The following is a 16,814-nucleotide window of genomic DNA, read 5'->3' on the forward strand; positions in this document are numbered from 1 at the left end:
CTTTTTTATTGTTTAATTTTATTTTTAGTTTAATTTTTATTTTTAATTTTATATTTTAAAACCTTTATTTTTTATTTTTATTTATTATTTCTATTTTTAATTTTTCTATTTTTAAACCTTTTAATTTTATTAATTTTAATTTTTATATTTAATTTTTCTATTTTTAAAGCATTTATTATATTTTTTTAATTTTGTTTGTATTAAATTTTTATTTTTAATTTTTCTATTTTTAAAGCATTTATTTTATTTATTTTATTTTTTATTTAATTTTTATTTTTAATTTTTCTCTTTTTAAAGCATTTTTTTTTAGTTTTATTTTTATTTTTTATTTTTAATTTTTCTATTTTTAAAGCATTTATTTTTTCAATTTTTTTTATTTAATTTTTATTTTTAATTTTTCTATTTTTAAAGCTTTTTATTTTATTTTATTTGGTGCTGCCCAGACCAATTTAAGCTGGTGATTGGGGTGGTGTTTGAGGGTCTTGCATTATGGCACTACATTTTATGGAACTTGTACGGCACTTTACAGCACTTTAGAGTTTGTTTTTTTTATTATTTATTTTTAATTAATTTTGTTATTTTATTTATTTTCATTTTTAATTTTTCTATTTTTAAAGCATTTTATTACATTTTATTTGGTGCTGCCCAAACCTGCCGTAGTGCATTTTTATACTTTGTAATACTTTGAAGTAATTTTGTTTTGTATCCTCATATTTTTCCCAAATGGTTTATCCCAAACTGTACCCCCCTCCTTTTACCTGTGTTATCCCTCTCCCGGGATGAGATCATCCCCAAACCCCCACCCTGGCTCTCTGTCAATCACTCAGCCTCCCATTCCCTCCATCCAGAAGTTTCGGTCCAAGTCCTCGAGTGATTAGACAGAGGCTAGGGGTCAGCCCCCCAAGCCTTGCCCCATACGCTGTCTTATATGTCTATCCCCCAGCATCCATCCCTTAGGGTCACTTAATGGTTGGTAGGGTGTTATCTACTGTCGGTTTCCACCTCCCTTAAAATGTAACCTTGGAACATCTCCCGGGGCTCTCGGCAGGAGCCCCCTGAGGTGCAGGAGCTCCTATGGGACTCCTAATAAAACCTTGCATTAACCCCTGCTAAGAGTCGGCCCTTTATCATCTACCGCTGTCTCTGGTGTCTCTTGTGCTGCAAAGGCGACCAGGCCAGGTGCCCTCAGCACCCTCGGGGCACACACAGAGAGTGTCCCCCCCCAAGCCCAGGTGCCCTCAGTACCCTCGGGGCACAGAGAGTGTCTCCCCGCTCTCGGCCGTGCCGGGGCTGCCGACTCAGGACCGGCCGAGGGTTCCTGAGGGGCTCGCACAAACCCACTCTGCCGCTGATTGTGGTGGTGTTTGAGGGTCCTCCAGGACAAGGGAGGAGATGAGAATCTTGACTCCCCCTTTCAGAAGGCTGAAATATTATTTTATGATCTCTATTATATTAAAAGAAAATGAGATATTAGAACTACACTAAAAGAGCAAGGAGACATCAGAAAGCTGGAAAGGAATGAATAATAAAAACCTGGGACTGATCACAGCCCCGACACCGCTGGACCATGATTGGTCATCAAGTAGAAACAATGCACAGGAGACCAACCCAAGATGCCCCTGTTGCTAAACCATCTCCAGGCCACACTCCACAGCCAGCAGATTGTTATTGGTTCCATTTCTGTTCTGAGGCTTCTCAGGAGAAAAAACCCAGCAAAAGGATTTTCATCAAACACGTCAGTGCCAGGTGATGGCACAGGCAGCATGGGCTGGCAGAGGTCACTGTGTCATCCCTGCCAGCCCAGGTGTCACAGCAAGGAGGAGAGAGTTCACCCTGTGCTCACCCTGCAATACAGAGCAATACAACACAACACACACATTAACACAAGATGATAACCTTTTTCTATTTTCATTACTTGTGGATTTATTGTTACAGGACACCCAAAACAACAAAAGCACACAAAAAACAGCACTCATCTACCATTAACACCCCCTTCAAATTACACACAAACTCACCATCCCTCTCACCACAACTGCTAAATTACACCCCAGCAATCATTGCTCCTTGGGAACGTGGTTCCCGGGAGCCTCCAAAAATTCCTCCTACCTGAAGAAATACCCGGTCCCTGGAGGGTCTGTGCCCAAACTTTGGCGATGAACGTCGCCTCGCTGACCGACCGGGACCGGGGAAAAAAAACCCAGCCGGGGGAAAAAAAAAAAGAAAAAAAAAACAGCCGGGGGGGTGGGGGGGGTAAACCCGGCTGGGGATTTTTTACTCTAAATTTACAAATGAGTTGAAAAACCTGAAAAGCAAAAGTCATACACACAAGGTTAAATCCAGTCAGCATGCGCTCACACACGCAGAGACAAGCAGACGCAGACAGACACAGGCACGTGCTCTCACACACGCTCACGCACTCCTCCCATTTAAACGTTCCCTGCAGCTCTTCCTCGAGACGCTGAAGAACGCGCTTCCACGCTTCTTCTGGCTGCCGCTCCTCGACGTCAAATGGTAGATTCTGGGGAAATCGGCAGCCTCGGGGACCTGTGAGACGACAGGAAGCGGTCGATGAGTGGCTGACAGCTAGGACTTGTCCCCGCTCTGGACCAATAAATTTTCTACCCAAAACCCCATTAAAGACAGATGAACTGTAAAGTTTTTATAACTGTTCTACCTAACTGTGACTATGTGCCAGGGCAGGGCAGCTCTGAGCTAAGTGGTACAACATGAGTACACACAACAAAAGCAGACGCATACAGTGCAAGTGTACATGGAGTGTAAGTCCATACAATATAAGCCAGCATAGGTACACACAATGTAAGTACATAGAGTGTGAGCCAACATAGGTAAACGCAATGTAAGTACATACAGTATAAGTACATACAGTATAAGCCAGCATAGGCATAAACAATGTAAGTACATACAGTATAAGCCAGGACTTGAGATAGCTCTTTGGAAGATTAATTCTTGAGCCCTATACCCCTCGGGAGGATGGAACCTATGGAACGCCTGCAGTCACGTGAGGAGGGTGTAAGACGCTCCCTCAGGAAGTCCAAGAGAATGGCGTGGAAAAAAAGGCACTACCAAAGCCGGTAGTGGGAAGGAAGACGGATGAGAACATCTTGTCCCTTTGAGACATTCCTGTCTCAAAGAGTAAAAATGTAAAGATGCCGGAATAAGGGATATCCAGAAAGGAACGCGAGTAGAATATGGCCTACGTGGCACGGAATAGTGCCGATAAGCGTCGAGACGTAATGAGGGCCTATGACGTGGAAGACGACGGACACAGACTACATAACACAGACACGGACAACATAACATAGACACAGATGACATAACACAGAGATGAGTGACAACTGCCTGGCACTGTCCCCGTAGGGACCCGAGATTCCTAGTGCAAGGTGAGCCAGAGGCTGATGATGCCAAAGGAAAGGAAGCCCTATGACAAGACCAGTGATGATGAAATGTAACTCATTAAAACAAGTTAGCGCCAAAGTACTTAAGCGGATGCTCGAGAGGCTCGGCGAGCCTAGAGAAGGAAGCCGACTGCCGGGTGACCGTGGCCGTAGCTCCGGACGTGAAGGCGAGCTCCTCGGGGGAAATCCATGACGACGTCGAGTCGAGGGAGGCGGACGACGCAACGTACACGAAAATGTGAAGATGGGTCAGAACTGCCCTGCCCGGCAAAGGCTCTGGCGAGGCTGAGGGGAAACCCTCTCCCTTTACTTCCAGAGAGCCCACGCCCCTACAGACCTCTCCCCTAAGCTGACATCTGATTGCCTCCTGTGAGAGTAAAGGCTATTCCCCTTCTCCCAACCGCTGGCCCCGACATTTAGCTTTTGGAAGAGGAGCGGACAAAATCCATCCTCGGTCGCACATGGACGTGGAGATGCTCTCCGTGTGTGCTTTGGTGCTGCCATTTCCAAGCTTTGGCTACGAGCCTCCTCAGGGTACCTAAGACAAAACAGAAAACGTGACTATTGCCCTCAACAACAGTAATTCCCGGGACTCCTCCGCACCGCTGCCCTGGCTCACCTCAAATCTTGATTTGACTCCGGAGGGTGCCCAGAAGAGACCTGCAAAGAGAAAAGGGACACGCTTAGCAGGCTGCTGTGTAACGCTCACCTATGGGTCAGCCTGCCTAAACGCCGACTCACCTGCCCTCCTCTGATCCAGGGCGTGCCTAGGGCAGCGACAGCACCTGCAATGAAACAAAGCAGAAAAGCATGCTGAGATACTGTGAAAACACAACCTCCCAAATCTGACAAGGATGCCACACCGATACCTTAAGCTCTCACCCACCTGGCATAGGCATGCTTGGCCAGGATAAATGGCAAGTGGACCACCTAAAATAAAAACAAGAGGAGATGCTTAGAGCTGCACCAAAACTGAGACATCAGCAATAACAACTGCTTCTGTATGCTATTCAATGCTCACCTCGCCCACTCGGCCTTGACTGCTGCTCTCGGCCTTGACCTCCTAAAAAGAGAGACAAAGAACAATGCTGTAACAGCCACCATTTATGCTTCCTCTGCAGAAACAAACAGTGACTGACCTGCTCGGGGCAATCCCCGCACCCGGGATGGGGGCTCTGCCCTGGATTTTATCCTTCTGCATCGGAAAGAAAGTTAGGACAAGAGTCAAACTGTTGCAGGATAACTTAAGAGCTCCAGATATCCTGTGTCCATCTACAAATCCCACCTAGAGTCCAACTACACCCCACATTACAAACTTCAAGTCCCCGGGACTTCTCCTACTGCACCAGGCTATGTGGCAGGGCAGAGCAGCTCCGGCACAATTGTGTGCAGACACCCGTGACACAGGACAGGACATGACAAACAACAGGGACACAACACGGACAGAAATCTCCTGGCAAGGAAAATGGCTGCGAGGACTGAGAGAATGCAAAAGGAGATGACCGAGGGGAGACCGAGGGTGAGCTGATGAGGCTCAGAGAAACCTGGAGGAACAAGATGCTAACCGAATGATTTATTCCAAGAACTGCAAAGATGGATGCCCAAGAATCCTACGGCCAGAAGCCTCTACCTGCCCTCACGTTCTTTCGAGTCCTCGTCCGCCATAATGGATCCTGGCAGGGCAGAGCTGTCCACACAGCTCAGAACAAGACCTGAAAAGACATCTGACCGGATGCTTCTAAAGAGACAAGAGAGTCTGATGCCTGTCTGAGCTCCTGAGTCCAAAGTTCTATGGCATTGGTGCCACGCCAAGGAATGCAGAGATCGCAGACGCTAACAATGATGGCAGGGTTTCTGACAGGCCCCTCAAAGGCCTAAAGAAAAAGACATGACATATGCAAACACACATAATACACAAAAGACAAGTGACACGATACACACCGGGACTGCTCTGCCCTGCGCACCTCAGCACTGTGATCCAAAGTCAGGCTTTGCTTTTATGGGGCCTAAGGGGCCGCTTCATGGACACCCCCACCTCCAAAGCAGACTGAAAAATCCCTCCCAGTAATTCCCGACCCAGCACCCTGCTTTCATCCCCTCTGTGGGTCGTGGCCCTCTACTTATCTCTCGCACAGCTGGGGATGCCGGTCTCGGGTGTGAAGAAAGGCCGCTTCGTCAGCTGGGAAGGTCCTGCTGGCACCGGGCTGGTGACTCTTAGACAGCTGTATTAAAGAAAACCAAACATCAGTGCCCGATCTTGGCAGCCCCTCGGCCAAAATCCCACAAGTCTGCTACTCACCCTTCTCCTAAGAACACTCAGCTGCTCGGGCCGCACGCTTCGGGCACGCTCGGAGACCGAGGCCGTCGTCCCAGGGGGTGCCTGTGTTAAGAGATGAGGTGATTTGGCATGGCTGAAACCTGAGGGGACCCTCGCTCCTCCTCCCTACTTCCCCGACTCACCACAACTCCTTGGCAGGTGCCCAAGGTCACCTGGAGGGCACCTTTAAATGGAAGAGTTCAGGGCTTCATCACCAGGTCCTGTAATGCATCCACAGGGCTCACACGTGCAGGGAACCTGGTGCATCAGCCAGCTGGTGACGGGGGCTTGGCAGGCTCCCAGTGGATTGCCTAAGGCACAAAAAAGAGAATGGAGACTTAGACTTGGCCCAGGAATTGAGACCTCAGCAACAAGAAATGCTCCTGATCACCTTGCTCTCCTGAACTTGACTGCTGAGAATGAACTTGACTGCTGAGATCCAGCTTTACTTCCTAAAAATAAAGAAAAAGAACAGAGCTGTAACAGGGTCACCCTCGACACTTCCCCTGCAGACACAAATGGTGACTGACCTGCTTGTGGGAACCCACTCACCCAGGATGGGGGCTCTGCCATGGGTGCAATGCATCTGCACCTGAAAGAAAGTCAGAACATATGTCAAACACCTGCAGGATAACTCAAAAGCTGCAAACACCTTAGGTCAATCTAGGAATGGCATCTAGATTCCAAGTACACCCCACATTACAAATTTCAACTCCCCAGGGCTTGTCCTATTGCACCAGGCTATGCGGCAGGGCAGAGCAGCTCCGGCACAAATGTGTGCAGACACCCGTGACACAGGACAGGACATGACAGACAACGGGGACACGACACGGACAGAAATCTCTGGGCAAGAAGGATGACTGCAAGGACTGAGAAGATGCCAAATGAGATGACCGAGGAGAGACTGATGGTGAGCTGATGAGGCTCAGAGAAACCTGGAGGAACAAGATGCTAACCGAATGATTTATTCCAAGAACTGCAAAGATGGATGCCCGAGAATCCTACGGCCAGAAGCCTCTACCTGCCCTCATGTTCTTTCGAGTCCTTGTCCGCCATAATGGATCCTGGCGGGGCAGAGCTGTCCATACAGCTCAGAACAAGACCTGAAAAGACATCTGACCGGATGCTTCTAAAGAGACAAGAGAGTCTGATGCCTGAGCTCCCGAGCCAAAGTTCCATGGCTTGGCTGCCAGGTCAAGGAATGCACACCGGGACTGCTCTGCCCTGCGCACCTCAGCACTGTGATCAAAAGTCAGGCTTTGCTTTTATGGGGCCTAAGGGGCCACTTCATGGACAGCCCCATCTCCAAAGGAGACTCAAAAACCCCTCCCAGTGGGTCCCTACCCTGCGCCCCGCTTTCATCCCCTCTGTGGGTTGTACGCCTCTACTTATCTCTCAGACATCTGGGGATGCAGGTCCGTGTCAGGTGCAAAAGAAGGCAGCCTCAACATCTGGGAAGTTCCTGCTGGCACTGTTGTTCAACAGCTTCCTGTTGTTTCTCAGTCAGCTACATGAAAGAAATGCAAATATCAATGCATGATCTCCGCAGCACACTGGCCAAAACCCAACAATTCTGCCACTCACTGTTGTCCTAAGAATGCCCGGCTCCTGGGGCCGCACCCTTCGGCCGCGCTCCGAGGCTGATGCCGTTGTCACGGGTTAAGCCTGGGGTAAGAGGAGATGAGGTCATGTGGCATGGCTGAAACCTGAGGGGACCCTCGCTCCTCCTTCCTGCTTCCCCTACTCACCGCAACTCCTTGGCAGCTGCCCAAGACCACCTGGATGGCACCTTTAAATAGAAAAGATCAGAGCTTCCTCACCGGATCCTCTAACGCATCCACAGGGCTCACATGTGCAGGGAACCCGGTGCGTCGGCTGGCTGATGACGGGGGCTTGACAGGCTCCGATTGGATTGCCTAAGGCACAAAAAAAGAGAATGGGAGCTTAGAGCAGCACCAGAAACTGAGACTGGAGCAATAACAACTACTTCTCTCCACTGCTCACCTTGACTGCTGGTATCCAGATTTACTTCCTAAAAAGAAAGACAAAGAACAGAGCTGTAACAGAGTCACCACATACACTTCTGCTGCAGAGACAAATGGTGCCTCACCTGCTCGGGGGAAACCCCTCACCCGGGATGGGGCCCTCTGGCACACATTTAATCCATCTGAACCTGAAAAAAAAGTCCGGACAAGAGTCAAACGGTTGCAGGATAACTTAAGAGCTCCAGATATCCTGTGTCCATCTACAAATCCCACCTAGAGTCCAACTACACCCCACATTACAAACTTCAAGTCCCCGGGACTTCTCCTATTGCACCAGGCTATGTGGCAGGGCAGAGCAGCTCCGGCACAAATGTGTGCAGACACCCGTGACACAGGACAGGACGTGACAGACAACGGGGACACGACACGGACAGAAATCTCCTGGCAAGGAAAATGGCTGCGAGGACTGAGAGAATGCAAAAGGAGATGACCAAGGGGAGACCGAGGGTGAGCTGATGAGGCTCAGAGAAACCTGGAGGAACAAGATGCTAACCGAATGATTTATTCCAAGTACTGCAAAGATGGATGCCCGAGAATCCTACGGCCAGAAGCCTCTACCTGCCCTCACGTTCTTTCGAGTCCTAGTCCGCCATAATGGATCCTGGCGGGGCAGAGCTGTCCATACAGCTCAGAACAAGACCTGAAAAGACATCTGACCGGATGCTTCTAAAGAGACAAGAGAGTCTGATGCCTGTCTGAGCTCCTGAGGCGAAAGTTCTATGGCCTGGGTGCCATTCTCTAGGAATGCAGAGATCGCAGATGCTAACAATGATGCCAGGGCTCCTGACAGGCCCCTCCAAGGCCTAAGATAAAAGACATGACATATCTAAACACACATAATACACAAAAGACAAATGACACGATACACACCGGGACTCCCCTGCCCTGCTGACCTCAGCACTGTGATCAAAAGTCAGGCTTTCCTTTTATGGGGCCTAAGCGGCCGCTTCGCAGACACCCCCATGTCCAAAGGAGACTCAAAAACCCCTCCCGGTGGGTCCCTACCCTGCGCCCCGCTTTCATCCCCTCTGTGGGTTGTACCCCTCTACTTATCTCTCAGACATCTGGGGATGCAGGTCCGTGTCAGGTGCAAAAGAAGGCAGCCTCAACATCTGGGAAGTTCCTGCTGGCACTGTTGTTCAACAGCTTCCTGTTGTTTCTCAGTCAGCTACATGAAAGAAATGCAAATATCAATGCATGATCTCTGCAGCACACTGGCCAAAACCCCACAATTCTGCTACTCACCGCTCTCCTAAGAATGCCCGGCTCCTGGGGCCGCACCCTTCGGCCGCGCTCCGAGGCTGATGAAAACACAGGAACGGATGCTTAGAGTTGCACTGGAAAGTGAGACTGGAGCAATAACAACTGCTTCTGTACCCTACTCAATGCTCACCTTGCCCACCTCACCTTGACTGCTGATATCCAGCTTTACCTCCTAAAAAGAAAAAGAACAGAGCTGTAACAGAGTCACACTTGACACTCCCCCTGCAGAGACAAACGGTGACTGACCTGCTCGGGGGAACCTCCTCACCCGGGATGGGTGGATGGATTTTGCCCTGGATTTTATCCTTCTGCGTCTGAAAGAAAGCGAGGACAAAAGTCAAAGGCCTGCAGGATAACTTCACAGCTCCAAACATCTTCTGTCTATCTAGGAATATCATCTAGAGTCTGGCAACACCCCACAAACTGCAAGTCCCTGGGACTTGTCCTGTTGCAGCAGGCTATGCGGCAGGGCAGGGCAGAGCAGCTCCGGCACAAATATGTGCAGACACCCGTGACACAGAACGTGACAAACAGGGGGACGACAAACACAACACAGCATGCTTGTGGTGAGGGTCTCAAGGGGAAAAGGCAAAAGGGACCCCAAAGACACACTAGGTAACACGGTACGCCGGACAACACGACGTGGACCGGAACTGTTCTGCGCTGCCCGCCTGAAAGCTGCCATCAAAATCAGAGCCTCTCCCTTCAGCTGTCCTAAGAGGCCCCTTGGAGAAGATTACTTTTCCCTCTGCTATTTTTTAAATCTGTCCCAGGAACTCCCAACCCGCTACTCTCCCATTGTCCCATCTCCAGGCCGTGGCCCCGACTTATCTTTTGGATGATTGGTGATGAGGATCCACGTTGTACCTGAAATGAGCCTGCCTCAGAGGGCCCTGTGATCGCCTGTTAGCCTCTCGGTCAGCTACAATAAAGAAAAACATAACCAAAGTATGAGTACAGAGTTATGTGGGCCAAATCCCAGCGAGTCAGCTACTTGCCCTCTCCTGAGTGGGCCTGGCTCCTTCAGGCTCCAGCTTCATCCTGATTCCAAGGCTGTGGCCGTTATTATGAGTGACACCTGGGTTAGAGAAAGGCAAAGTTAAATGGCATTCCTGTGAGTGCAGTGGATGACCTTGTGTGCTGTAAGACGTGTGAATGCCTCTGCTCAGCTTCTAAAAGGCCTGGGGTGGGGGGCTCAAATAAACACCCTTTCTCACCCTGCTGCCTTCAAACCCATGCCCCCAACAATAACTCCTAACTGGATACCTGCTCACCCTCCCTCTCCTAGTCACAATCCTCAACTCACCTGAAGCCTCAGTCTCAAACATCATCTTTGACACTGGGCAGATGCCTCTTGTGACACGATGAATCTGCTGAAAAAAGTGTTGTAGCTGACACAACCTGGAGCCTCTGGAAGCTGCACTCCTCCTAAAAAAAAAAAAAAAACAGAACAAAACCAGAAATTACAAATGCACTTTACCGCCCCTAAACACAAAACCCAAAATTGTGAACTTAAATACTTGCTGTATTCCAGGCTGTTTTCTTCACAGTATCTTCAAAGCCTCTGTTGCTTTAGATGCCCAGAAACACCTGCTGAAAACAAGCTGAGGTAAACTGAAAGAGCCTCTTACCTGAAATGAGAGGAGAGCTCTTATCCCAGCACATCCCAGAGGGGGAATGAAGGCCCTGGGCAACGGCTGGGGTTAATATACCCCTGATGGTGCCCGCCTCTCGTTCCCATGGCACCCAGGAAAAGGGAGGGAGTGAATCCCACCGGGTATAAAAACCCTCAGAGTGGCTGCAGGTGTTTGGCGTTTCTAATTTGATTTCAAGGGGAGTAGAGGGCTTGTTATAGAAGAAAACTCTCCAGAAAAATATCAGTGATTTTTTTTTTGCAACATCTATTTGGAGCAAAAGGGTACAAAACTGGTAAGAAATAAAAGTTTCTGTTTAGACAGCATAACTAGATAAATTGGGTAATTTGCTGTTAACTTTCCTAATCATTCCTTAGTGGCTACTAAGTAGTATTTCACGTGTGACTAAGCTGGGTGGAGAAAATTGTCTAAGTCTCCTTGGGACCTCTAATTAGGCCTATCTACATTATAAGTAAAAATAAGAAAAATAAAAGCTTCCCAGGCAGTGTAAGGGTTAAGTGCGTGCCCGGCTTACCCTGCTCTGAGATACTTGGTCCTATGGCATGGAAAGAAGAGCCCTGAAATGTAGTTTTAAACCCTTAAAATGCTGAAAAAGGCAGAGCTTCCTTCCAGTGCACCCCTTAAACAGAGGAAATGGGGCAGCTACCTCTACTGAAACTAATACAATGGCAAATAAATAGCTTCTGCCCTTTAATTTATTCTCCTTAAGTTCTGGGAAAAGAGGGGTTTTCCTCTCCAATGGAATCCAGAGGTTTTCCTCTCTCTTTAAATCTCTCCGGTGATGAAAAAAGAGGGATTTTTCCCTCAGTTCAAACTCTTAAGATGGAGGGTATAGCTGGGCTTCTCCCTCAATTTAGGCCTCTGGACAACAAAAAGGGGCTGGCTACCCTTAATTCAAACCCATAAGAAACATTGTCAAGGTTTTCCCCTTCTACTTAAACTGGAAAATAATCAAAAATGAGGACTCCCTGTCAATTAATACCCCGAACAGCATAGAAAAGGCAGGGATTCTTTCAACTGAGACCACTAAAATTGCAGGGGAAGCAGAGTCCCTCCCAGTTTGAACACAAAAAATAAAGGAAAAGGAAGCTTTTTCCCTTTTTTCTAAACCCTTTTTAGTGCTGGCTGCTACTTCCATAAGATTAAGAGTAAGAATAACTCAGGAATGTTTCATCATTTGTCTCTGCACTGGTCAGAAATGGTAATTTGAGCTCAAATCTACAGAAATTTAGCAAAAGAAGTTGGACACTCAGAGGATAAAAATAGAAAAAACTGCATTGGAAGGATTTTTCCAGCTAGTGAGTGAGTTTCTAAAGGCAATAAAAGAAAAACGGTGAAAGTATAAGGCTGGGAACGAAATATTACCTCATCCATTCCCGTTTGTTCCCCGACTCGTTCGCGGTTGCCCCAGCCCCTGTGCCGGCTCCGGCACAGTCCGTCTGTCCCGGTCCGTCTGTCCCGGTCCGTCTGTCCCGGTCCGTCTGTCCCGGTCCGTCTGTCCCGGTCCCGGCCGCCTGGCCCGCGGCCGCTCCGCTGGCCGTGCCGGCGGAAGGGGCGGGGGGTCCGTCCTGCCGTGTGCACCGTGCTTACCGCGCTGACCGCACCGAGGGGGGGTCCCGTCTGTCCCATCCCCGGCTGCCCTGACTCTGCTCGGCTCCCGCCGCTGCAGCCGGGGTCAGTCCCGGCTTTGTCTCTGCCGGATCAGCCGCCGTGAGCCACGTGGGGCCGATCCACGCTGCAGCTCGGTCTGCACCGGAACAGCCCCTGGCGCGATCCCGGCTGCAGACCCCGCCTTTGGAGCCCCCAGACCCTGAGCTGTGCCGATCCCCTCGGGTGATCCCGGCTGCAGACCCCGCCTTTGGAGCACCCAGACCCTCAGCTCTGCCGAGTTCCCCCGTCCTGCCCTGAGCTCCGTTCCCTTGGTAACCACAGCTCCGGCTGCTCAGCGGAACTCTCTAAAGGAATCACCTTATTGAAACACTAAAAGTTCAGGTAAAAGAAAACCCTCTCCTGATTCATCCTAAAAATACGGGAGAAAAGCTATAGAAGATAAAAATCCAAAAAGAATGGGATAAAGGGATTGGTCTATTTCCATTAAAAGAGGCTACCATAGGAGGGGGTGGACCAGGGTTTGTAAATGCTCCTTTGACTTCGTCTGAGGTCTGAAATTTTAAGAAATAAATAAAAGGGATACTTGGAGGATCCCATAGGCATAGCTGAAGAATTAGACCAATTTTTAGGTCCAAACATTTATACTTCAGAAGAGATGTGGTCTGTAATGAAAATAATATTTTTCTCAGGAAGAAAGGCAATTAATCACAGCAGCTGAAATAAAAGCTTAGAAAAAAAGATAATCTACGGGGACCCCCAGAGAAGACAAAATGCCAACTGTACCTCCTGAGTGGGGTAAAAATAATGAGGAGGGGAGTAAACACATGAATAATTATTGTAATTACATAATCAAAGGAATAAATGTGACAGCATATCAAAGGCGAAATGCAAAAAAAAAAAAAAGGTTTTTAAGGGACAGCTTTTCGAAGGGAAAGAAGAAACTGCAACTAAATAGATAAACAAACTTAAGAGAAATAGGAAAATGGTCCTAAGTAAGCAGAAGATCTGAAAATCTTTAAAGAGATGGGCACAGAGGAGGAATAGGGAGGTCATAAGCTCTAATTTTCTGGGGGGGACAAATACCATCTGGAGCCTGTGATAACTTTAAAAGTGGATCCCCAAGAAGAAGAATTGGAATTTGTAATAGACACAGGGGCAGAGAGAACCTGCCTGTTAAATATTCCAAAAAGTTATAGTGTGAGCAGACATATAGTGAAAGTAACAGGGGCAAAGAGGGAAAGTTTTACATTTCTGCTCATTAAAGATGTAGTAATTGAGGGAAGAAACTAAAGTTTGGATGGGAGATGTCTTATTGGTCCCAGGGGCAGGTAGCAATTTATTGGGAAGAGTCTTACAAGTGCAATTAAGAATAGGAGTTATATCAGAAAATGGGAAAATGACAGCTAGAGTTTTAAAATTATTTAAGAGAGGATGAAGAAAAAAAAAATCACCAAAGAAGTTTGGGGTGAAGAAGGAAATAGGGGAAGATTAAATATCGACCCCATAAGGGTTACAATTGAGAGAGAAGATTGTCATATGTGTACGTCAGTATCCTGTATCTTTAGAAGGACGGGAAGGTTTGAAGCCGGTAATAGAAGGACTAATAAAGGATGGGGCATTAGAACCTTGTATGTCTCCTCATAATATCCCTGTTCCACCAGTAAAGTCTGATGGGAGTTATAGACTAGTACAAGATTTAAGGGAGGTTAATAAAAGAACTCAGACTCACTACCCAGTGGTAAAATATCTTAGACACTTAATAAATAAAAGTAGCTAGAAAACCAACCATGAGAAAATTGCAAGAATTTTATTCATTCTCCCTCCCTCTTCAAAGAGAGAGATCAGAAAATTACCTAGATGATGGAAATATTATAGATTGAGGGGTACGCACAAGTAGCAAAATTTGTGTATGAAAAAAACGGACAGAAGGAGATGATATAAAACAGACCAAAGAAGATATTGTTAAATTAAAAGACTTAAGTTAAAACTAGCCTAAGTACCAGCTTTAAGCTTACCTTTGTTAGAAAAGTCATTTATCATTTATACATAAATACAGTAAATGGAGTAGCTCATAAAATTTTAATTCAAGACTAAGGAAGAATAAAAAAATATCTAGTAGCTTATATATCAAAGATGTTAGACTCAGTAAGCCACAGCTAGCCAGTAGGTATTTAACAGCTACTGCAATCCTAGTAAAAGAAAGTTGTAAGCTTACTTTTGGAAGTAATTGAGTTAGGTTCACTTCATACCATCTGAGGTGTGTTGAATCAAAAAAAACAGGTAAGAAGAAAGAGAAGTTGAAGTAGGGAGGTGGTTAGCAAACTCGGAGATGTTAGAATGTGAAGTGATGACATCTTGGTGCTAGAAGAGAGCAGAAGTGTGAATGCGGTTTTTTTTGCATGAAAGGCAGGGAAGTGTCTCAACACACGGTTGTTAGGAGGTTATTCAATGCCGAACTGAGGTCCAGAATGGGTTTAGCAGAACGGGCTCTCCTTGAAGGGAAAAGAGGAGAAGTTGACTAGAGAAAGGAAAAGAATGTCAGGAGCACCTGGGGACGCCAGGTTTGGGGTTGTCAAGGTTGGGAGGTGTCTGACCGCTCCCTAGGAGCGGTGGGGTCTCGGAGGCTGCGGCAGGCACCGATCCATGGAGGTGACCCGGTGGCGGTGCTGGCAGCAGAGGACACACGGGTTTGCCAGCCAGGAGCAGGCTGGCTCCGTGGCGGAACTGCCGGGGGGGCTCCCAGGCTGCCGGGGTCCCGAGTCGAGGATGGCAGCGTCGGCCCCGGTAAGTGGGCCGAGAGAGAGAAGGAAAGAGAAAGAGAGAGAGAGGGCAAAAGGGACCCAAGGCTGCCCCCAGGGTCCCCATGCCCCTGGCTGCTCTCCCCTGCTCCGGCCCCGCAGCCAAGTGGCAGCACGGCATTGACAGCAAGGCCGTGAAAAGAGCGGGAGGGGGCTAGCACTAAAAGATAAAATCAAAGCAGAGATTGCTGACTCTCCAAACCTCACAAAGTGGGTTGTTTTTCTTAAGTAAGAAGGTTTTTGGTCTTTTCTTTTGTGTGTTTTGATTGCTGTTAAAAAGAATTTTTTTGTTTTTTGTTTTTTTTTCCTGAAGAATGGGTTTGTAAGGCTAAAACAATTAAATGCTGCCCAAAAAGTTTTTGGTCTTTTCTTTTGTGTGTTTTGTTTGCTGGTAAAAAGATGTTTTTTTGTTTTTTTCCCAAAGAATGGGTTTGTAAGGCTAAAACAATTAAATGCTGCCCAAAATGCAAAAAGCAATAGATGTGATACATCTCGTGTTAAAATTGGTCTAGCTTTTCTTATTTAACTATCTGTAACTCACAAAAAGAAGAATTTGCCTCTGCAGCTATTAGCACAGCTGGATAGAAGAAGAGGAGGCTGCTGTGGAAAAAGCTTTTAGCTAAACCCAGAAAGTTTGGAAGAAAAGTGAATGGTAAAAGTTAATGCAGTATTATCTTACTTTTATTACTATGCTATTAAGAAGTCCTATCCAGGTATTACCGAAGCAACAATCAGAATCACGGAAAGAGGGTGAATTCATGCCAGCAGAATCAAAGGACTATCACATTTAAACCGAGTGATACCAAACTGACTTTCCAATGGGGACTGAGTGGTAATAGTTTGGGAAAAGCCAAATGATCCAAGAAATGTACAAAGAATAACACTGAATTCAGAAGTAAGACAATGCTTATACCACTGGTTTCAAGCACTGCCTGAATAAAACATCTCCTTAGGGGAGGAATACTCCAGATAGAAGGATCAAGACTGTTTTTGTGTTCTGACCTAAGCCTGAGAATTGTACAGGGGAGAAGGGGAATTACCATTTCCATCAGTAAACTTTATTTGATTCATTCCAATACTGGACATGCTAGCTGGGTTATAAGTAAATGCTTGAATTGTGAGAATAATTAGTATTGAAGTTCACAAAATGTATGCTTTTATTGCAAAAAGTGTTAAAGTAATAACTTAGTTTTGTGGATGGGAATTATTAGTGCCTGGTGAATGAGAGATACCTGAAGAACCGTAAAAGACCACAGTTAAAGGGTGTCCAAACCAATTTGCCTGGAAATTAGTTAAGAGAAAGTGACAAGGAAATAGAGGGCAAGTGCAGATTGGCCTCTGTATTTTGCCACCGAGAAGATCAAATACACCTGCTGTGGGTTGCAACCTCACAGGCCTGGGAGGTGGGAGTATAAGGCATACTGGACCTCTGTTATTCCTGTTTCTGGCACTCATTTGTTCTCTTTTCCCTTTCGGTATACCAGCAAGATTGTGTCACAAATGCTGCAGAAGGCATCACGTGGAAAGAAACCAAAGTTCCTCTTTAATTACACACACCTATGTCAACAGCCACTGTTATAACCCATCCAAATTAAGAACCTGTAAGCAAAATGGAGTAAATTATTGGATTACAAGAAACTTAGGAAAAAGTGGTAATAGATTTGGAATTGAATGTCCAAAAGGAGAGAGATGGATTTGTTTTACATTTA

At 46.9% G+C, this 16,814-nt stretch overlaps 1 protein-coding gene and 2 long non-coding RNA genes across 9 annotated transcripts; all 3 read right to left on the minus strand.

Annotated features, from left to right (window-relative positions):
* Window positions 1-1,412: 1,412 nt before the first annotated feature.
* LOC136566051 (uncharacterized) lies at window positions 1,413-4,948 on the minus strand. 6 transcript variants are annotated; one of them, XR_010784969.1, is made up of 8 exons: window positions 4,556-4,948; window positions 4,438-4,479; window positions 4,303-4,346; window positions 4,158-4,201; window positions 4,036-4,076; window positions 3,754-3,954; window positions 2,418-2,544; window positions 1,413-1,844 (listed from the first exon to the last, which is right to left on the minus strand). XR_010784969.1 is itself a non-coding variant. In XM_066565006.1 (8 exons), exons 1-8 carry the CDS (start codon window positions 4,615-4,617, stop codon window positions 1,829-1,831), a joined length of 453 nt encoding a protein of 150 aa, XP_066421103.1. In that variant the 5' UTR covers window positions 4,618-4,948; the 3' UTR covers window positions 1,413-1,828. The 6 variants fall into 6 exon arrangements, 4 of the variants coding, with proteins under 4 accessions (XP_066421103.1, XP_066421102.1, XP_066421100.1 ...); XM_066565006.1 differs by having other exon boundaries at window positions 3,878-3,954; XM_066565005.1 differs by lacking the exon at window positions 1,413-1,844 and adding an exon at window positions 1,879-2,302 and having other exon boundaries at window positions 3,878-3,954.
* A 147-nt stretch (window positions 4,949-5,095) lies between these two features.
* LOC136566052 (uncharacterized) lies at window positions 5,096-6,675 on the minus strand. Of its 2 annotated transcripts, none has more exons than XR_010784971.1 (5): window positions 6,286-6,675; window positions 6,125-6,185; window positions 5,877-6,044; window positions 5,716-5,796; window positions 5,096-5,638 (listed from the first exon to the last, which is right to left on the minus strand). It is a non-coding gene; the product is annotated as an uncharacterized lncRNA (long non-coding RNA). The 2 variants fall into 2 exon arrangements; XR_010784972.1 differs by having other exon boundaries at window positions 6,264-6,675.
* Window positions 6,676-7,523: 848 nt separating this feature from the next.
* LOC136566054 (uncharacterized) lies at window positions 7,524-8,257 on the minus strand. Its single transcript, XR_010784973.1, has 3 exons — window positions 7,844-8,257; window positions 7,738-7,765; window positions 7,524-7,649 (listed from the first exon to the last, which is right to left on the minus strand). It is a non-coding gene; the product is annotated as an uncharacterized lncRNA (long non-coding RNA).
* Between the last annotated feature and the right edge of the window lie 8,557 nt (window positions 8,258-16,814).

This window comes from Molothrus aeneus, chromosome 23 (assembly GCF_037042795.1).
Source record: "Molothrus aeneus isolate 106 chromosome 23, BPBGC_Maene_1.0, whole genome shotgun sequence".
In the NCBI taxonomy this organism is placed as follows: Eukaryota; Metazoa; Chordata; class Aves; order Passeriformes; family Icteridae; genus Molothrus; species Molothrus aeneus.